The sequence below is a fragment of the Atta cephalotes genome (assembly GCF_000143395.1).
Source record: "Atta cephalotes unplaced genomic scaffold scaffold00084, whole genome shotgun sequence".
Classification (NCBI taxonomy): domain Eukaryota; kingdom Metazoa; phylum Arthropoda; class Insecta; order Hymenoptera; family Formicidae; genus Atta; species Atta cephalotes.
Window position 1 is genome coordinate 428,754 of NW_012130148.1, and position 23,918 is coordinate 452,671.

General features: G+C 34.1%; 1 protein-coding gene across 1 annotated transcript in view; it reads left to right on the top strand.

Moving 5' to 3' along the window:
- The first annotated feature begins 5,381 nt into the window (after window positions 1–5,381).
- Window positions 5,382–23,918, top strand: part of LOC105624653 (ecdysone-induced protein 78C) — a 70,994-nt gene continuing 52,457 nt past the window's right edge. Inside the window, exon 1 of the mRNA XM_012206010.1 lies at window positions 5,382–5,757. Coding sequence (XP_012061400.1) covers window positions 5,382–5,757 — 376 coding nt within the window. The remainder of the gene's footprint in view (window positions 5,758–23,918) is intronic.

The window sequence follows — 23,918 nt, forward strand, 5'->3', positions numbered from 1 at the left end:
AAGGACGGACGGACGGACGTCGTACGTCGTGTACGTAGTAGTGTAGTGTAGTAGTATATATATATATTAGTATATATATATATATATATATATATATATATATATATATATATATATATATATATATATCTTAATGGAGATCTCATAAGCACGAATTTTTACGCAATTGCTTCAGATTAGACGAGTCGAAAATGAGAGAAAGTGTTGCGTCAAAGTAAATCATAGAGTAAATTCGAGACAGTGTAATTATAACTTTTGGAACGAGAATGGCTATAGGATAAAAAAACTAAGCGTTAAGATATTTATTAAAGCAATAAGTGAGACGAGCTTGTAACGAAAATCGTCGACTGTCACGATCTTTCATAACGTCTGCTTTTCCCTGTATATATTTTAGCGATTGCTGGAGAAACAGCAATGGGTTGATTGACAGATTAACGGGTTATTCTTCTTCATGTCCTGAATTGCTTTAGCTTTCGAAATGTTCTAAATCTGTGTTAGAATATACATGTGAAAGACGAGTCGCAAGATATCGGGAGAAGCCTATGGAGTTATTTCGGCGAGGAGCATGTCTTCGTGGGATGTCGATCGCTGCGGATCGATTCGATGGTGGCGTTCGATGATCGCGCAAACGATCGAGCACGTGGTTTGGCGCGATCGCGCGTTCCCAGAGAAATCCTCTCGCGTGTGCGCGCGCGCGCACGCGCGAGATCTCTGCTCGCGAGCGTAAGGTGAACGCACTGACTTGCGACGCGGATGGAACGCGGAACCGAGCGGGCGATGTGCGAGACAAATGATCGTCTGCGAGACCGCGAAATTCGTCGCCGCGCCGGCAAAATTCGTCCAATTTAAAGAGGACAAAATTACTTCTTCCCAATCGACTTGAATGAATCAATTTTTTTCTTGCGACACACACACATAAGTCTTTACAAAAAAAAAGTTTTGTACTATTAATGAAAGAACAGTGTCTTTTGTACGAGACGTTCAATCGGGAATTTTTAGTCAATAAATAATATTTCTTATAATAGAAATCTTTGAATAATTTTTTCTTGAAACGAAATTGAATGCCTGCATTTCTCAATTTCTTCCAATTTATCCATTCTTCTATTCAGATATTTCAAGAACTTTTTTTAAATTTATATATCCGATATATTACAAGAAAAAACAATAAATAAGAATTATAAGTTTTATATATTATATTACTTGATATTTTTAGATAATACTTGATATTTTTAGATTAAAAAATTATTTGACAAGAAAACAAGCGTAGAGAAGAAATTATTTAGCAGCTTTAGATTTTATGTTTAATTTTCAAATTTTAATCTGAAAATCGATCCAAATATTTTACGTAAAACATGACCTCGTAAAAAATTGATCGTCGCGACATCGGAGGACAGTTATGTTATCGTTTCGAAAGCTTTTAATAAAAACGCTTATTTTTTCGGCTGTTCTGCCATGGATATTGACAATTTTTTCAACAATTGGAAAATTCTTGACACATTACAAAAATATAAAAAATTCGATTTTTCAATTGAAATAATCTTCACGCCATTTATGATTAAAGGAGATTGATTATATAGCAACAATAAACTAATTTCGAAAGAAATTCACAATTACCTGAAAACATACACGATACAGCTATTAGAAACACGCTAATTCGCAATTCGCGTGTCACAAGTACATAATAGGTTCACTGGGAAGCTATCATGGAAAGGTTTTCATCGAAATTATTTTAGTTCTCATCAATTCTCTTATTACAGATAATCAGCGTTTGAAACAACATATAAATAATTATAATTAACGACAAGCTTCTTGATTTTGCGAATTGAAAACGCTTATATATTTACATCGTATTAATTGGTGTTTCGATCGTTGCGGACTGTGTATTGGTTGATGAATATCTAGCTGCGCGTGAATTGTCACAAAACACTTGAAATTCGCGAGGCGGAAAAACAAAGCTGGCCAAGGGAGGATGGAAGGGAGGAATGAATGTTGCGGGAGGGAAGAAAAGAGTTAGCGAGAGATGGAGGAGAGGATTCGAAGCAAAACGTGCAGATGAGAGAGTGAGAGCGGGGGGAGGGAGAGAGAGAGAGAGAGAGAGAGAGAGAGAGACGAACAAAGAGAACGACGAAGATGAAGAGGGGTGGATGTTAACGGAGGAAGGGGGGAGGAAGGTTGTGACCAAGAAAAGGAAGGAGGGACGAGCCAGGAAGAAGTCAACGTCCGAAGATTACGGCAATGACATTCACTTTTTCTCACTCTCTGCCTCGTGTTTCTCCCGTGCTCTCCGAGTTTTTTTTCTCTCCTCTCCGCCCTCTCCTTGTTTCTCCCGCGATTCACCGGCGATTCCCTGTCCTCATCTCTTTCGATCGTGCGAAAATACTGGAATATATAGGGTGAAATAACTTGGGAAATTACTTAAAGTTTTTTGATATAATTGGGTGTAGTGGAAAGTTTTGAAACTCGTCATCCTTCTTACGCAAAAATTAGTACAAAACTTTACGTAAAGACGCATAATTTCATTGGTTGATCACACCGCATGATACAGTAATGAATGTTTTTTTACATGATTCTTTTTTGAATTTGAATGTCAACTAAATTTCCTTTTCTAATATCGTATCGAAAATAAAAAGATAGAAGAAGAATTAATTACTGTTAATATTACATTATTATGAAAATTATTTTCCTGCAAACTATTAGGGATGATTAAGGACAAAATTTTTTCTTATTTGTTGAGATTTCTTGGAACAAAAGGAGCTATTATTGTAATTGAAAGCTGAATGGCAACTCTCAATTTTTTTCGAAATAAACTTTATGTACTTTCTTAGAAATTAATTTTCTCATCATCGTCTTACATATAAAAATATTAAGTTGAGATGATCGAAAAATGAATATTTTATGAAATACTTCATATTTTATCCTGACACATTTTAACATAAAGATACTATGCTTTTTTAATATTTGTCTCATAAAATCTCATAAAATATTCACTTTCTTTTTATTAATTTAATTTCTCTTAATATTTTTATGCATAAACTAAAATTGTCAAGAAACTGCTAGATAACTATTTATATGATAAGAAATAAAATATTTAACTTTCTCTCTCTGTGAAGTTTAAGAAATTTTCATTTCTGTGGATTGAAAAATTGTCTCAACTTTTTCATTTTTATTTTTATCATTTCAAGTATATTAACTTGAAAGGACTGCTTCCTTAGAGAAATATATAATTTTAAAAATGAAATTTTCGCATTCTTAAGTTAGTTTAAATTTAAATTATTCTATTGAACTTTCTATTCTTACTTCTTGAATTTTCGCATATTTAAATACGAAAATTCGATTGTGTATCTTCTACAATAAATGATTAATTAAGTGGATTAATTAAGTGGATCAATTAATTAAATATTTATTCAGAGATGAAAAATTTTATTTTATGTTGCAAATTGAAATGAAAAATGAACTTTCATGTTTCAATATTTCTCAATAATTTATAATGCCCGCGTACTTTTCACAAATCTATGAATTATAAATCGTACTTTCGTGCGACTGCATTTATGTATGTGCCTTTATTATTTTACAATTGTATTTTTTTCTTTCCGCGTCGTGTATATCGTTGTTTTGCCTTTGGTTTCTGATTTTCTTTTTGTTTTGATTTATCTTTCAGCGAGATGGCTCACGTGAAAAGCCAATGGACGTGTAAACCATTAAAAATTGGCGGGCAAATCCGCGCTCGCGCTACTAGGAAAAAGTTCGCCTTATAAGAAAAGTGAGAGAAAGAAGAAAGAAACAAAAGAGAGAAATAAAGAGAAAAAAATAGCCACAAGAGCAATAAAGACGTATCAGGCGTTCGGTCGATTGCATATCCCAAGAATAATGGGTTGAACTTTCAAGTGGCATTTTCCATTCGTAAGAAGCTAAAATGGAAGTACAGCGAGACGATGAGCTGCTTCAACTTTCACGTCGATTACGTTCTTAACGAATGGTAGTCGGAAATTATGCATTAATTGCAATCAGAAGACGAAGAAATCAGTGTTAAGTGACAAAGTGCGAAATCCAGCAACAAAGCGATAAAGTATCAAACTTCCGTAAACGCGGCAGTGTTGTCCTTTTAAAAATTATCCCTCATCAAAACCGACCGCGCCCGCATTCTCTGTTCATTCGATTCGTATCGAGTGTCTCGTCGATCTTCATTGTCCGCACATCCCATCCGTTATTTATACATTCGCGAGGAAATCTCGGGAGCATAATCTTCCACTCGCAACTTTTATCGCGCTCGTCGTATCGCATTCGTCGCGCGACCATTACGGCCGTGGTCGAATTAAATCTTATTAAGCAGCAGTGTAAATGCAAATACAAGAAACGCGAAGCCGGGGAAGAGTGGCCGCGAGATAGACGGAGAGAGGCGTAATACCTGCGAGGAAACGAGGAAACGTTACTCGTGGTTCAAGGACCCCGCGAAGTTACGAGAAAGACGAGCAGCGACAACGACGACAACGACAACAACTGCAAACTCGAGCGGGAAGACATGTTCGTTATGCTCGCCAAAATCGATCATCAACATTAAAATAGTTTGTTAAAAAAAAAAAGAAGATATCATTTCTCAGAAGACGCCTGATGAAATGCTGGATAAATTATCGAGATACAGGATATCCTTTCGCAATAAAACCGTTTCACTAATGACGCTCGACGTGTCCTGCGAGTTATGCCGGTTTAACTTACGCGACGCGTCGACGGAGGCATCACTCTTCAATAGGAACGCCTTATATATGATATATAAAAGATGTTATCTACCGATTGAAATAGCGTTCCACCGGTTTGTGTACAAGTAACGAAGGGGAAAGTTTAACCGAACGAAGTTAGAACAAGTTCCGAGCGAAGTATCAAGTCTCGAATAATTAAACGATAGCCACTTTATTATCATCAAGAAAGTTCGACCGATACATAACTTTGTTATCGAAAAGCTTTGATTGATGGATGTTTGAAGATTCAAGGAAAGTGACGACGTTTTCTTCAAATTTTCTGTCACTGCAAGGATCGAAGAGAGAGACAAGAATCGGTGGATAGGATAATCGTGACTAAAATTCAACGTCGTTCAATTCTCGGGAAGTGGCGATTTTCAAAGATTCGCGAGAGGAGAGTAACTCTCGTGACGGAGAGTTTCTCTCGTTCTCTTCGCGAAAGCTGCGAAAGTGCCTGTCCGTGGATCGAGTCGAGACTTACCGCCGCAGGACCGTCGTCGAGAGGTCGAGATAAGGATCGAGAAGGCGCGCGCGAATGCTGAATGCCGCAGACGGTAGCATCGGCAGGAAGCGCGACGTGCACCACGCTGTTCGCCGTCGGCGTCGCCGACGCCGTGATCGCTCGTACGTACGTTCGATGCCCGTACAATGGACGTTTTCAAACTCGATCAGTCGCTGAGCGCGGGTTTGGGCAGCGCGCCGGCGCCGGACACCCTCACGCCGGAAGTGTCATTCGACGCCGGCAGTGAGTTCAACCTGAGCTTCTTCGACGGCCCGGAGGAGAACAACAGCACCCAGGGCTTTAGCGACCCTGGTTCCGTCGGTAGCGCCAGCGCCTCGCCGCCCCCCGGTACACCCGGTGGCGCTGTACCCCCCATTGCCGCCGCGACCGTCGCTGCCGCCGCCGCCGCCGTCGCCGCCGCCACCGTCGCAGCCTCCGCCTCCACTGGAGGCGTTAATAATCCGAACGCGCCTCCGCTGCCGATTGTCCAAGTGCCCACCACTGGCATCGTCATTAAGCAAGGTTTGTTTCATTTCTTTCTTATGTATCGCGCTTCCGATTTTTCATTTCCGCCTCGTTTGATTTCGATTCCCTTTTTCGATAAATTATAAATTTGATTTCTGTCGACGTTAGTACGACGATCATGAGATTGTAGATATTGCAATATACATTTATGTAATGCTATACGAAACAGTATAATTATTATGAAATCTCGAATAGGCTTCTTAATACAATTAAGATATTACGTTAGGTTTTTGCAAAATAATAATTTGTCTACTATCTGAGAATTGTCTGTTGAAAAAAGAATAGTCAACATGAACTATTATATTAGGTGTAGTAAAAGAAATCCATTATTTTTCCATTCAATTTCATGCAAAAATGGATTTCTTTTTATTACACCTAATATATACGATTTTATTTGATTTTAAAGAGATAATTAACAAGGAGAATGAAAATAGACTTTTTCAACAAAAAATACAAAAGTTATATCATGCGAATATTATTTTGTATTATTTTATATAAATATTTTTATATAAATATTATTGCATCGTTGAATAAATCGGAAACAAAAAGGCAAAATAAAATTAAATGAAATAATTGCAACCATCATTAATAACTTTCCTGCATATATATATATATATATATATTAATAATTGCATATAAATTTTATAAATACTAATTATTTTTTAATGCTTTTAGCGACTACTAAATAAATTTTAAATGTTCAAAATATTCATTATATTTTAATGATTGTGTATTAACAATTTAATAGTTAATTAATATTTTAATATTTTATTGAAGAATCATTAATCGTCTTTCGAAATAAATATATACATGTATGTATGTATTTTTCATTAAAAAGTTTAAACTTTTAAAAATAATATTTAGTGGACCAGTGAAATTGATTAAAAGAAAATTCAAAATTATCGAATTTAATTGTTATCTATTAATTTTATAGATGAATTTATATTTTACTGCTTACTAAAAACAATAAAGCAATATAGCGACAAGAACATGTCAGACAATCAGTCACGACACTCAAATAAAACACAATTTACTTAGGATTAGAACTTCGATAAAAATAATAGAAATTAGAACAACCGATAATTATAATTTTGTGCAATTAATTTTTCATAGGAACATCGTAAAAAAACTCATTGTCTCTTAACGTAACTTTGATAGTCCGCTGTTTTATATGGGAACGTCTATTTATAGCTCGATCGTGCGTTATACGTGCGGTGTGTCTATGTTTTAACGTTGTTTTACATCCTGAGCACACAGAGACGACGTGTATAGCGCTTCTCGTAAAGGTTAGAATACAAATTGAAAAGGTCGCACCCATGATGCGATATTCGCAGATCGCTCATGATCGTAAGAATCGCGTACTGCCGTTGTTGATAAAGTTACTACTCTCAACAACGCGGATTTTGCTTTCGATATACGAGTTTGTTCTTGATGGAGATTGAAAAGGGATTAATTTTGATGAATCGAGACACAGAAATTGTTTTCCCGTGCTTGTGAGTCGACCAAAAGAATTCACCACTCGCGATGTTCCCGCTCGTAAGAAAAGTCAAACGCTGACATTTCGTTCGAACTAAGAACATTCGAGTAAAATCAATCTTGTCCAGTTCTATCTAGGACTTTTTCGTCTTTTTTCTCGTTCGTTTATCGCTAGTTTTGCATTGAAACGATTTTGTGAAATATATAGGGTGTTCTGAAATTTGTGGATCAAAACACTATAGCAAGAAAATTCTTGAAAAATTAAGTAAAGAAATTATTTATGAAATTTTTATTTTAAGCAGTAGTTTTTGAGATATGAGAATTTAAATATGGCCAATATTACAGTTTAAACGGTCACTTGTGAGTATTAAGTTTCTTATTTTCTGATCAACTTGTAATTTAAATTTACCCTTACTTAGCCTGATGTAAGAATTGTGTTTTCATAGCCATGATTAATCATTAAACTGATGATTTTGAAATAGTAACTTTAGTAACTTAAAAGTTACTCATTACAAAATCATCAGTTTAGAAATTAATAAATAAAATCATAGCTATAAAAATTTTTACATTATTATCAAGTTAAATCTAATTATTATTATATTATCAAGTTAAATCTAAATTAAGTGGAGAATTAAAAATATTAGTGAACACACTGAAGTACAACGCTGATTAACACTATCACACGACTCATAGACAAAATGGCTATCTAAACGCAGTTCTGCAATTGGTTATATTAAATTTGATTAATACAATTATCTTAAAAAACTACTACTTAAAATAAAAATGTACAAATAACTTTTTTTACTTAACTTTCCGAGAACTTTCTTATTATAGTATTTTGATTCACAAATTTAGGGATATCTAGTATAACACCGATCTATCGTTCACTATCTTTTACAGTAAAATTTTTTAGAAACATAAATTTCTGCAAACAAGGCATTATATCAAAGGATCGGTTAAAAAATAATTGAGGCAAAAGCACAAACTGAATAGCTTTTTTACGATAATTTGATTTATTCAAAACATTTCACGCGTTGTTGTGTATTCTCCCGTGACGACAGGAGACAGCAGAATTACTTGAATTTTCAGGGAGCTTATATGATTCCGGAGTTTACGCGATCCCAAAAAGGGACTACGTGAATTCCAGAGAGGCCGTTGATTATTTTATACATTCGCTAGCAGGGATCATCCGACGGCGATCTGATGGTAGCTACCGAAAATCCAACTTTGAATTTCAATCTCGAGGCGGTCAAGGTCCATCGAGAGTAATTCAATTCAGAAGCGCGAATCTCGCGGGGATAAGAAGTAACGCGTTGACTATTGTCGCCTGAGGCTCGAAACGGTGGAGAGCATACCAGTACCCCAATTTTATAACTTCTAACGACAGTTCATACATAACTATATTAATAAGAGTAGTGCATTTCTTTTATCTAAGCGAATGTTGACAATACGCGTCTTTCTATTGGCTGCTATTCTATTGAGTTTCTCTACTGACTATTTTGATCGCCATCTTGGATCTAATTGATCCAATAAGTACTTAGTAATTCTTTAATATGTTGATACGTTGGGAAAAAAATGTAATAAATTTTAATAACTGTTTGAATAGTAGTAATATAACATTTATTTTTGGAAAATAATATTTGCTAAATAAAAAATAATAACAGTTAAATTAAATTAATAGTTCTTGTATAAAAATATATGTTTACATTTAGTAAATATTCCACCGACACTATTCAAACAAGTATTTATTAAAATTTAGTACATTTTTCTCTTACAACCAATGTTTATAGTATTAGATTCTACATGGTAGACACTGCTCTCTTATAAATATAGACCTCTACACAATTCGGCATTGTTTCATTGTCGTTATATACGACGGCATTGTTATATTGTCGTTATATATTTTTTATATTATACTGTCGTTACGCGGTTTTTTACTACGTATAATATTTGCGCAACCAGTATAATATACCGGCACCGTCGTTAAAAATTACAAAATTGGAGTACGAAGGGGGGGGGGGAGGGAGATATATCGGCATATTTCGAAATGGTTTTAATGTAATCGTGCGAAATGAATTAATTTCATCCGTGTGCTGCTACAATTTTTTCGTATTCGAACTATAATATATAATTCAAGAGCTACTTATATGAATTAAACCTTGCAGATACATTTAGTAAAACTAGGTCTGTGAACTTCAAGTTAATTTTATTTTAACATGCGACTAATTCATTTAATTTCTGTAATACCGATAATTAACAAGTTACAAAAATAAACGTCTAATCCAATTTTCGCCAAAGAGGATTCCCGATAGTACGATAATATGGACGATAAGTTTATTGCTGAAAAGAAGTGGTTTAATGTCTCACATATTAAGACTGTCTTATAGATAAAAGACTCAAGAAGATTCGACTAGAAGGAAACTTGTTAGTAAGGCGCATAGAATGTGCCTGGAAAGTTTCGAGTTAACTGGCAAATTACGGAAGTTTTCATCGACACAGTATCGCCGAGTTTTGACTTACAAAACTTGGACGGTCGAAAAGTCTTCTATAGCATTGCGATTTCTATTAAAGTGACATGAATATAATTCACATTTTAAGTTGAACAGCGTCCGATTTTATCCACTCAATTCTACGTGTTTGAGTCTGCAACTTAATGATGTTAATATATTTCGACGGGAATTCTTCAAATTCGACGCGAATTCTTCGTGTACTTGAAATCGTAAATACTGAAAAGAAAATGACTTATTCATAAGTCGTATACGAAAAGGACGTTTTGCTGAAGCATCTGAAAATTTAACTAGATATTTAAAACTAATTTTGTTGGCCTCAAAATAAAAAAAATTACGTAGGAATTTCAAGCATGATAAGCAATGCTGCAAAAAGTTTTAATATTTGAGCCAGTTTGACGTTCTACATAATTATTTTGATACTCCAACATTATTTTCAAATTTAAATACTTCACTGTCCTTTTCATCCTTGGTAATAATAAATAATAGTCATACGGCCAGTTATATTATAACTTCTCAACAATTAACGTTCGAAATTGCTTTCTCCGGCCTAGACACGGCCGGATATTAATCGCGGCGAGAATAGAGGCTCCCTTGATTGACAGCGAAAAAAAAATCGAAGCTCATTGACACTCCTTTCCTTTTTTTCACCGCGACGTCGACACCGGCCGACGCGACGGGCCGAAGTCGGGCTGCAAGTCACGATTTTATCGACCATACGAATCGTAAAAGCCAAGAATGCCGTATCCCCGCGTACGACTTTCTTATACGGAATGCAGCTTACATGGTTTGAGTGCTTTCCTCCACGAGAAAGAATGAGCCAAGTATCCAGAATATATAGGAGGAAAAACAACCAGATTATGAATTGCGCATCTGCTAATTAGTTACGATGGAATTAAGACCCTACGAATGTGAGTTTATTCGCGACTATAAACGAAGGAGGTATTCCATGTTGCAGCACGCTCCGATTGCCAATCATAATACGCTCTGTTTCATTTCGGCCGCGTACATTGTTGATTGAAATAAGTATAGTAGTTATGCATTCCATGCATTTGAAAGTAACAGTGCTACGTTACGTGTGCGTAACAAAATTCGTGTGGAAACAACTCAAAAATACTACTGCTTACGTAACAGAGAAACGAAGTTATTTTTATAAATTTGATACGCTTTACAGCAAGAAAGTCGACATTATCTGATATTTATCAATTATTATACACTTATACAGTCATGAACCGTTTAGACTCCCTTCACTTATCTGCAATTTTTTCTCGAAGCATTTAAAGATAATCAACTAGTACATTTCAGATATTATAATGCATATTTATCTATGAAAGATAATATAGTTATATAAAAACAGTTATTTTTTAGAACCTGAATAAAGTGTTTTTCGATGAACTTGTTCGCTGAAAATGAAAATCAGGCGGCAAAATTGACTTATCAAATTTAATTATTAAATTGAATAGATATAATTATCTACACAATTTAAAAGATTCATAATTTGCTAATTATACGTATGAAAAAAAGTCGTACCTTAATAAATATATACATTCACATTTTATAGATAAAAGATAGCACTTTAAAGTGACCTAAATGAAAAAATTGAATGACCTAATTGAAAAAAAATTATTTTAGTCGAAAAAAAAACAGTAAATACGGATAAAATAATTTTCTCGGAAATCTGTGATAGGCAATTTGGCTGCCAGATTTGTTTTCAGCGATCAAAAGTCCATCTGAAAACATTTTGTTTATTCAAGTCCCCAAAAAAATATTGAACTGTATAATTTGTTAATTGTAAATTAATTTTATGCGAAAAAGATAATAGATATTCAGTAAACACGAACTATAATAGTAACATCAATCATCATGTTATAATTTGATAATTGTACACTCAACAATATGTAATATAACAGATATTATATGTAATAGTTAGATGGTTGAGTATAAAATTATCACATTATGTTATATACTGATTGATTGATGTTTATACTATCATTATTCAAAGATAAGAGATATTAGAAAGAGGATAGTAGAGGCCCAACTAGGCTTTCTCGAGAAGAATGATTCAATTCCGTTGGAGCTCGTTTTGAGAATTATGGATTAGCATGAGCGCGAAAACATTGATGACAATGATCACGGTCGAGAGTCATTGACGTTCTCGCGTGTCACGTAAATCGCCTTCCTGGAACGAAGGCCACGAGAAAGTTCGTGCCGCTGCTGGTTCAGTGCCACGGTCACGCTACGTGCGTGGCATCGATAGCGACGAAAGTAAACTAAATCCGAAAGATTACGCAATGCCGTTTTAACAGTCACCCGACGTGCCACCGCCTCCTTTCTCATTCTTTTCCTCTTTCTCTTTGCTCTCCTATTCATCATTGATCTCAGCTATTCTCTCAGACGAGCGCACTAGATGTCGTCGGTTGAAAATTAATTGTGACTTGAAATACAGCGACGTTTTTGACGTATAAAGAAACGAAGAATTTATGCTATTTATTTTTTCAATACCCTGTTAAGATTATAACATACAAAAATAACAAAACATGAGCAATTAGTAATTCAACATTTTGGACTGTGATTGACCAATTCGTTTACTATTTATGTTTTGCTGCTCAAATTTTTTGTGTGTGCTATGGCCTTTAAGATTGTAACACAAAAAAACTTTTAAACAATAAGACGTAAACAGTAAGCAAATTAACATTTTGGATTTATTACTGTTTACGTTAATATCTTACATCTTTTCTGCTGTGATTAGCTAATACATTTACTGCCTTACATTTTTTTCGTGCTATGACTTTTAAGAAGCGTAATCTTATCTTCTTTCTTTTTCATTCATGTTATGTCATTTCTTTTCTATTTCTTCAATTTCTCATTGTATATTTTTTCAAGTCAATACGACTGTTACTTAGAGATTCTAATTGGCATTAAAATAATAAGAAAAATTAAATAATATACTCTCTAAAAATTTTAGAATGAATCTTATTCTGAGACTAAGAGTGATTCAAATTTCATTCTTAAGAATCGAAAACTGAATCACTGTTTTTCAAGACTGGTTCAATTTTTATTCTTTAGACTAAGATTTCAAGAGTACCCGAGCTTGCATATATTTTAGCACTAATTAATAATGCCATGGATATTGTGAGATTTGTAGCTAATAAAATTTATAACAAACAGTTGTCGGTCTTATATAACGTATAAGAATGTTCATTTTTGTCGAAACAGTTTTCGTGTCGAAGAAAGAAATTTTTCGAAAATTCATCAGATTTAGTAGTTCGTACCGTGTTTAGATTCAAAATGCATGCAAAGAGAGGAGACTAAATAATTGTTTCAATTACTGTGCATGTCTCTATTAGTGTGCATTTATATTTCGATAAGTCATAAAGAAAACTAGCACAAATAAATAAAAAAAAACATTGTTTTTTGTTAAGTTAAATTATTAATACGATACCGAAGATGATATTTTATTTTTTGAATATTAAAGTAAATATTTTTAAATATTTTTTGGAAAATATGAGGAATTTATGTGAATCCAGTAATACGCAAGATTTTTAATTTGGCCCTATTAACGTGGAGCCTTGGAGCTGAGAACGTGTTATGAGTGCACTTTGAAATAAATATAATTGAAATAATGATTTGTGTAATATTAACATTAACAATTAGTTTAAATTTATTACCTGTTTTAGTAATTATATATTAAAACGAGTCAAATGTGGATAGGCACACAAATTGGGAGCACATTAATAGGGCCATCGCCGCTTCAAAAAGATTCACTAATAGGAACAAAAAACGTATTTTCTATTTTTGTCAAAAGCATTATAAAGTATTAACATTTTTTAGATTAAAAAAATATTATAAGAAAAAAAAGTAGTTGAAAAACCGGTATTGATTGCAAGCAGATAAAATTAAAGCTATAATATTTAATAATTAATTTAGTAATAAGCAAATTGGCTAAAAGACACATTAATAGAGACAGTTTACCCTAGAGAGAGAGAAAGAGAGAGAGGGAGGGGGAGGGGAGGGGGGAGGAAGAGGAGGAGGGAGGGAGGGAGAGAGAAACATTAACGCAAAGAAATATTCCGTGCTCGACAAAAAATAACGCGGTATTCCATTATCCTCGTCGGCATGATGCAAAACCGGTCGAAATGATTGGATTTTTATCTCCGGTCTCTTTTTCTCCCTTTCTCCTTCCTCTTCTCTCTTACATCCTATTCGCTCGTTCGTTCTCTCCATCTCGATTTTTCCCTCTCGCGTTCCATCCATCTCTTCCTGCCTCTCTTCCTCCAACTCGCGTACGTGTGTATTTGTTCTCCTCTCGTTATCTCTCTCCCCGTCTCGCTTTATTCCGCGGGACGTGCAGAAAGATTACGCCAGTGTCAGACGAGGATCGAGAATATGTATACATACTTACACATAGTCGCACATATAAATACAAGCGTGTGACTCGCGCAGGGAGACGCATGTATTGTGCGTGCATGTAAATATTCGTGTACGCATGCATATATACGTGTGTATGCGCGAGTACGCGCGCGCACTGTGTTACCGTGTGACTCATCCAGGTACATTGCACTCGGTACGTGTCCGGTACGAGCTCGATCGCATACACCCGTCGGCCATCCGACTCCGATATTTTCCGATTTTTCGATTCGGCACGCACGAAGAAAGTTCGATTCCATACTGCGCGTCAAAAACGATTCCAGACGGTCGTCATCCGCCACCCTCGTATTGCCGCCATTCTCATCCCGAATTCGTTCATCCTTATTGCTTTTCGATCTCCATTTTTACGGTCTTATCAGGAAAATCGGACAAGAATTTCTCCCAGGAGTTCCAGGAGTTCCCAAGAGTTTCGTAACCACGATTCTGAGGCCAAATGCAATTGCATAGTTTTATATATTGGTCAGAAGAAAATGTCTATCTACTTGCAATCAGACAATAAACTTTCCACAAAGTATGCATAAATAAATTACTTAACATTAGGATATACTTAATTATATTTAATCAATCTATTAGTACATTATTGTCTGTGTGATAGCAGAGTTGTTACATATATAATGCTCATTAAATCATTCCTGAAATACTAATTAATGTTTAACATTTATTGTTTTTTATTAATTTATTGTTAAAACTTCCTCCTAATGATAAAATAATTGAATGGGAATCGATTAAAAGAGGATCGATTTTTGCTTCCTACAGAACAAATTTATAGAAAAGCGACTTATCCTAATATATGAGTCTAATATGTAATACTAAAGCGCTATTCTACAATGTGCTCTTTGTTTCCTGTTTCTTGTTTTTTATTTTTTCTACCTTTTGCTTTTTTCTCCTTTGTAATCGTTTTATTAACAATTGTATTTTTTGCTACATACTTCTTGTTTCTTTCAAAATTCATTAACTTTTATCTCGGGCGATATAAAATAAAAAACCGGATAAGAAGCAAAAGACAAGCTGTAAAAAATAACAAAAGGCAAGAAACAGGAAACCAAAAGCATATTATAGAACAGACTTAAGGACGTTCTCCGAAAAAATCCATTTTCTTTAGATTTTTCTGAAACTTACAGAATAAACTTGTTTTATCCTTTATATGTGCTTTAAAAACTCAATACCCAGAACAGGATTAAAAATCGAAATATTCCACTTCAAAAAAAAAACAAAGCGTTTAAAATATGTATACATATAATATATATATAATACATATACATATACATGTATATACGTATATAAAAGAATCTTTGTCTTATTCAAAAGTGGTCTTTTTATTCACTGTAAAAAAGTTTTTCTCAACAATTTTTTGAAACAATGAGACATAAAACTTGATATCACAAGGAATAATATGAAATTTGAATGGTTTACGATATTCGTTTTTTAAGAAATCATTGAGCAAAGTAAGTAGGTAAAATAAGTAAAGTCGCTATTTTTTTGACCGGCGGCAGTAGCGAAGGCATTTTATACTGTATAAATAAAAAAACTTGTATAAACACATTAACACTTATGGAATATCTTATACTATATAAAAGTGAAATAATTTTCATAATGGTGAGCACTAATGTACTCATTAGATTGAGCACAACTGCAGTCGGAGAATGTCCTTAAATAATATTATTTTTATTTAAGTTAGAAACGATCGCCACATTCGGTCCGATGATATTCATGTAGGCACGTCGAGTATTTTCCTCCGCCAGGATGAAGCGACGGTAAACGTAGCGACTATCGATCGAACGTGTAGTTCTCCGTTTCTCGCATCTCCGCATCTCTTCTTTTCTCCATCTTCGCGTCGAGGCGAAAATCCAACGATGCGACGAATGCTTGTCTTCGATTCATGTTAGCGCGACGCCTCGAGAATTGCGCGCGTGAATTATTAAGAGTGGCCGCGCGCGGTAAATACTCCACGATCCATCTTCGTCACTCTTCTCTTCTTCTTTATCTTTCTCCGCTTCTTCTCTTCATCCTCTTCATCCACCACCTCTTCTCTCTTCTCGTTCCCACTACATTTCCACTCACACTATTTTCCACCCATGGCGTCTTCTCCGTCGCTTCTTCCCCTTCGCTCTCTTTCGCGATTTCTCTCTTCCTTACATACTGTTTTCTCTTCTCCTTGTCCTTCCTTTCTTCCCCCTCCTCGCATACTAATGCCAGTGCCTTTCTCTCCGTCTCTTTTTTCCGAAGTCTGTTCCCCTCCTACCCGCAACTGTCTTTCTTTCTCTCTTCTATCAGTATTCTCTTTTTCTTTCTTTCTGTCTCTCGCTCTTGCTTTTTCTCTTCCTCGCACCTCAAGAGCAATGAACTCTCGGTAGGGTATATCATCGGTGAAGTGATGCTACCACCAGCGCGCGCGACCACCAACACGCACGTACCTTCTATATCGTATATCTCATGTTTCTCTCTCTTTCTTTCTCAGCATTTGATGCTTCGTATACCTCGCTTGCTTACTTTCTTCCCATCTATCTAGTTTTCCTTCTTTATCTCATCCTTCATATTCTTACTTTCCGAATCTCCTTTGCTGATCTCCCCCCTCCCCCTTCTCTCTCTCTCTCTCTCTCTCCTCTTTCTCTTCTCGCTCTTGGTATGTAATATAATATTAAGTATTTATAGTATAGGTAATATTGTATAAATGATAATGTATAAATGAAATGTATAATCTGTACGACAATTTATTAATATCCGAAAGATACTAATCCCTCAGTCGATATTTAGATATTTTTCTTGAATTTCTCTCCGGCACGCTAAGTTATCGCGAAAAGTTATCTGATTTGTCGGATAAATTTTAACGAGTCGCTCGACCTGTTCCTTAGACATCCTGCTCGCTCTTCGCTGCATCTTGCATGCATTTGAGTGCATCGCACTTACTTCCTGTAGCACCCCCTATATCGAAGAAGGAGAACATGTTTATAGCTATCGCGGTTCTTCGCAGCATACCGCGTTGTCTTCCTCACTGTCGAAGACCATTTTTATAACAGAAAGAAGAAATTTGTAGAGATGAAGCTTTAAATATCATTGAATGGTAGCGAAATTATTATATGATAAACTTTAAATATGATTCTTCAAACAAATGTCCATCTTTTAACATTATTATTATTTGACAGATTGCTGATCAATTAGCGAAGAGTTCTTTTTGTCAGGAAGAGAAAAAGATTTTGTCTTGATAAGAACTTTTTAAATATACAATGATAATAAATTTCAAATAATTTTAATGTCAAAGTTATATAAATGGGATTGTAATTCGACTTAACTAGATATTTAATTAAGTCTCCAATAATGGACTTGACGTTTATAAAAATGTATTGAAAGCTTTTATATTCTATCTATTTTACGCTACTTACCCGAGAAAAGTTATCGATATTTTGATTGACATTTACCTACTTCCTTATTAATACCGGTTTTTATATTAACTTTTTAAAATACTACTACTATTAATACTATACTGATAGATATTATGTAACAATTTTGTTCGTTTCATTTATTACTTATAATTATACTTCTATCAAATTAATAAATACTTTTTTTGTATACAATACATCTCAATGATTATCGACATAACAGTATCAAAATTTAATGTCCGAATTGCGGACATTAAATGGGCGAAATTCTTCTACCTAAAAGAAACGAATAACCGTTGCAACGTGACTGCTTGGCATCCATGAAATCGCGTGTTGGTGCGAAATGGTCACGCCGCGGTGAAATTAAACGAGATTGATTCAGAGTAGTCATTTTGCGTGTGCCGTGCTGAGATGTAGCGTATACCTTCGCGTGTGTCCGGAAATGCAGGCGGGTGCAATAATGGTGGCTGGTGAGAACGCCCTCAACATGAGTCTAGGTTTCTCTTTAATTTTTCAGGTTAACGGTCAATGGCCGTTACATAAGTCAACGAAAAGACGATGAGAAATAGACGATGGGATAATTAACTTATTCTGTGTACGGTAGTTCAAGGACGGAACAGTTCTTTATTCTAAAATACTTTCGATAGAGGAGACAGAGAGATACATGTTTCGGATATTTTTATTTGATTCACTTCTTGTCTCTCTGTCTCCCTTCGTTCTATGTTACTTTTATTTCTCTATTCTGTATACTGAGTAAATAATACTGTTGACAGAAATCATGATTCCGCGACGTTGACGCTTGAACGATTCGGAATTGTAGTTTTCAGCAAAGCGTCGATAAATTGTTTCTATGTATTGCTGCTAACGAAATTACCGTTCTATTGAGAGCATTGTTCGCCAGACAAAGTTTAATTCGTCGACATTCGTTCTAAAATTTTCTAGAATCGATATAATTTATTCAGTAACACATTTATCATTTTAATAATTGATTGTATAAATTATTTTGCGAGAAAGAATTTGATATTGAAAATCTATCTCTAAAAAAGTAATTTTCATTTTAATTTTTATATTTAAAAAAGTAAATGAAGATACATATTTGTTCTTTTAAATGAATATTTTCTTGTGTGCTTCATAAAACAAGCTTTAAAAGGCTATTGAATTATTAAATTTTTACGGCTCATAACTTCCAATAATGAAGAGATTTTTTATTTGTGGTGAGCCATTACTTTCGAAGAGCAACAAACAATTACTTTTATAAAAGAATCTGATTTATGATGCAGTTGTATTAATTAATTAGTTCTATAATTAAACGTTGAATTCTCATTTTCGAAAAACGCACTACTCTAAATTTAATGAAGGTATTCTCGACGGTACCTTTTGTGCGATCGTTCCGGGACACCTGGTACAATTCGCGAACGCCGTACGTGTTATTTCCTTTCTCGCCCGCCCGTAGGTTCGCACGTATATGTATATACGCGTTTTTTTTTTTTTGCGTGCGCGTGTATACCTGCATACGCACATTGGTGCAGCGTGCTTTACATGGCGCGACGGGCGCGTACTAGTGGACTCGCACAAACAAATACACGCACAAGAGACGAGCGAGACAGAAAGACGTATGTGCGCGCGTGGGGCACAGCACTGTAAGCGAATGCTAATAATATTCACTTCCTGCAACTCGGTTACATTAAATCACCGCCAGGCAACTTCTCTGCCTCGCCCGCTTTTCCGCGTTATTATCGTTTTCCTTTTCTCGCGCGCGCGCGCGCAATACTTATTCCGCGATATCGCGATCACCACCGACGCCACGTGCGACTACTCCGCGAGAAAATATGAGAAATTGCGTGCCGGCCTAATCTCAGCGCAAGCTCAATTTTCGATGTTGCAGCAGATTATATAAGATATGGATGCGCGCTAATTGTCATATGTCGATCGCCATAAATGGATACAGGAATCGTTAATGGTATTGAAATTTGAACTCGCTGAAAATACATTGATTTCTCTGTGATGTATATTCTCTTCCGGTACGTCCTCCTGTCATTCATTTTGTAATTCGAGTTATCGAACATTATCTTCTTCCATCCTGTCGTCCTGAATTGTAGCGACGTGAATTATTGCTATGCTTCAAATATAATATAATAATTTTAATATATGCTTATTTCATACTACTTTAATAACAAAAATTTGTATATTATTCATTTTAGACCAAGCTTAATTTTGTTATCTTTTAAGCAGTAATCAGAATTTGTATGACAGGACGATTTCAAAGCTCAGAAATAATTCTGTATCGACAGATATTATCAAAGCTATAATTTCAATAGCTGTTGCATCTCGATATCCGTTTCCATTAGTCAATTAAATTTCACTCATAATCAAATGTATGTAAATCAAAGAAGACATTTCTTAATTAATATGAAATGTCTAACTGTATGAATGAAAGGAAGATTAGAAGTCTGTTGTCTGTGAACTAGTATACACTTTTGAAACTTAAAGAGATAAATATTGATATTTGACGAAAGCGAAAAAGAAAATTCTAGTGCAGTCTTAATGCATAAATAAAAAATAAACTTAATTTATTCTACACTGAAAGAATTGTTTGATACGTATTATTTATTGATAACTATTTATTTTATTGATATGTGACTAACAAAAACTTTCTTATTTTTTATTTATAAATTATGTTATCTTAATCAAAATTTGATTATTTTAATTTGGTTAATCAAATTTTGATTAGAATAATACAATTTTTGTTATTCTAATTAAATTTATTGTTCTAATAAAAATTTGATTAGAATAACCAAATTTTGACTAGAACAATACAATTTTTTAATAAAATTTAAAAAGATAGGTTTATTTCAACAAAAATAAATGATTATATATCCTGAAATATTTCTCTCGATGTAATATATACAGGGTGTCCCGTTTTTGCCAATCGCTTTTATATAGAGCAGACTAAATTGAATCGAAAAGTCCTCTACTATTTTGCAATTTTCGCAATAATTAGCAAGATATTAATTACTAAAAATTGCCAAATATTGGTCAATTTTTGAACAATTTTTTACTCTAATACTATCAACTTTATAAAAAAGCTGCAAAAGACAAAAATCATTTATTTTCTTTTCATAAAGTTCTGAGAATTTTTTCAGAATTTTTTCAGAATTTTTAAATATCATATTTTTTCATGTTGATAAAAATAAGAAAATGCAATACTAAAGAGTTGATAAAAAATTTTGAAAAAATTAGAGTTCTATGAGAAGAAAATAAATTACTTTTATCTCTTGCAGTTTTTCAATCTACACAAAAGCGATTGGTAAAAACTTTTGGGACACCCTGTATATGTAACTCGCATTTAATCTCAGCATTCTGGATCCATGCAAATTCGACAGTCGCGTCTGATCCTTATGTATCATCACACTCGTGGGATCATTGACCACGCGCGTGTGTGTGTGTCCAAGAATTCACACATATACACAAATACACAACACAATACACATTACTGCTAGCAGTAAGAACGCAGGCCTTGACCATGAATACGGGTTGGTGGATTGCATAACTATAGTCAAGTGCTTGTGACACAACGATGCCTCTTCGTGTATGTGATCGTGGCATACACACGCATACGATCGTATAGCTCGAGCTCGCGTAGGTCGATGGGCGATGCTCTCCAACGATCCGTGCTCACGTTGTTCAAGAATATTGCTCGACGCGAGGCTTCATAAAAAATTCAATTCAAAATCGAAACAAGATAAATTTTTCTGTTTCACGAAATCACTGTTCGTATTCTCTGCACAAGTTTCTAAAGATATTTCCAAAGCTTAAGTTCCGAGAAATTAAATGTTTGGAAGGCAATCACTTTAAGCTTGTGTGATATATATCATATTATTTTGAAATAAAATTTCTGAATTAATTGCCTAAAAAGACTACTGAAATTAAATGCTATCAATTTTAGAGTATTTTCCAAATTTCCGTTTTTCTCTAATTATTTCTGATCGACATTTGTTATCAAAGCAATCTCCTGTTATTTTCTATAATAATTTGCATTGCTTGAGATTCGCTGCAGATATTTTCCAAGTACTTTTAATCGTTACGTTCCTAGCTTTTAATCTTTACAGGGCGAAAAAGCCAGTATAGTAACATTGAAACAGAGTCATATTTTGAGACAAGGATATAATAAAATAATAAACTATAACAAATCTCATTCCAGAAGAGAGAGAGAGAGAGAGAGAGAGAGAGAGAGAGAAGAGAGAGAAAGACAAGCTGTAAGATTTTTAAAATAGACTACCGCCTTCTGAAGGTTAATAGTATTGACATTGATTGATATCATCACATTAATATTCTTTTCCGTGGTGATATTATATTTCTTAAAGATCTGTATACATCTTGACATCTCGAAACCCGGCACTTTTAGATGGAGGGACGCGAATGCGTTCGAAAGAATGTGAATGCGAGCGCAGTCGAGCTGAAATACGCTCGATGCAGAGGCACGCGCCGGCCATTATGTATCCGCGATGTAAGGCTACGACCTTGCTTTAAGTTTCAAACAGCTGTCCAACCCTACTTTTTAAACCTGCATGAAGTAGCTGGCGGCGTCGGTAAATTAAAAGAGATACCACGGGCAGACGGGAACACAAAATCAAGTGATCAAATTAATGATTACTGTGTTAGCGATTGATTTTTATGATTATTAAATAATCAATAAATGTCCGAACCAATCTAACGGCTAGAACAAAGTGAAGTATAATCGTATCATTCATTAATGAATATTCATACCAGCGAATTATTTTGATTATTGGATAATCGATAGACACGAGTAATCTGGCGGCGGGAATAAGAGGTTGAACGAAACGTAATTAAATTAATGAATATTGAATAATGAAATTAACGATCAATGATATTGACTGAATAAATGCTAAAGACGACTAATCGGAGATAAAATTGATCAAAATGTAAAATCAAATTACTAAATATAATTATTGATTGTGAGTAATCAAATTAATGATTAGATATCTCATGCACGAATTATTAATTATTTGAGATACGAATATAAAAAATAGGTATTCTATATTAATATCACATCTTTTCAACTACAATTTCTTTGAGTAATTTGATTTTTCTTTCGTGGAAAATTGCAAATCGCTTTTTATCGTTACTTTCTTATTTTTGGTATTTTTTTCTTTCTTTTCTTTTAATAAGATTAAAGCTCTTGGTTTGCTACAGTCACATTTTATGACGATGATGATCAAAAGCGAGAAAAATACATAAAGAAAATTCTTGCCAATTACATTAAAATATAAATATTTTTTAATAACGTATTCTTTATAGTCGGTAGAATAAATTTTTAAAATACAAATACAAATCGAAAACTTCCATTGTATTTCGGTAATCAATAAACAACCATATATTTGAAATTAAATTATGCCTAAACAAAAAATGAAACAAGCTATATGAAAGTTGTCGAATTGAAATAAATACAATTTTATTCTATTTCAAAATAAAAGGAGAATTTTCGATATATTTTGCAAGTCTATAAAATAAAAATATTGAAAAATATTTCTATTGTAATCTGTGTTTTTGCAAAAATTTTTACTATGTGTGTGTTTTTTTACCTCTGATGTCATTAATTTAAATATCAGCGATGACTGGTCGAGTCTTAAATGTTATTCAGTTATTCCTCTAAAACAACTTTTGTTGTGTACATCTCGTTGAAAAACTCAGCTTACATTTTTCATTTATCCGAAATGTATGCGTTGGTCTCCTCTTATTCTCGCAAACGAAAATTAGGACCTTCTTACAAATTGGTTGTAAATCGCACGGCGCGCGATGCAACTTTTATTTTCTAATTCTCACGCTTCCAGTCCCTGGAACGAACAAAGTTAAACGAATGGCGCACTCGTTGCTTTTGGACAAAGGTCAAATGATCGTTCAGAACATTAAGAAACTCGAAGAATAATCCGTGAGTATACGTTATGTATACATAAAATGTGTTATTATAAATTGTTCTAAAAAAAATTCTATAACATTCAGAAATAAAAATATACCAAAAATAAAACAGATATTTAATTTTAAATAGGATGTTTTAAATGTCTTATAACACTTCGATTTTCAACTGATTTTCACGTTAAGCAATAAAAATCTAGTGTATTATTTTAATACTGTATTTTTTTTTAATGTTTTAATATAATTTATTCTTTTAATATCTCTCTCTAAATACTCAGTAAAATCATTTTTGACCAGGTAAATAAAACTGCCACTTACAAATGAGTGACGGAACTCAAATATGGGTGACGTGTCAGTCAAAGTATTAATATGCGAGTCAATAGATAATCCGTGATTGATCAGACGTTCTCAGTCGTGCGATTTGTCTCTTTTTCTG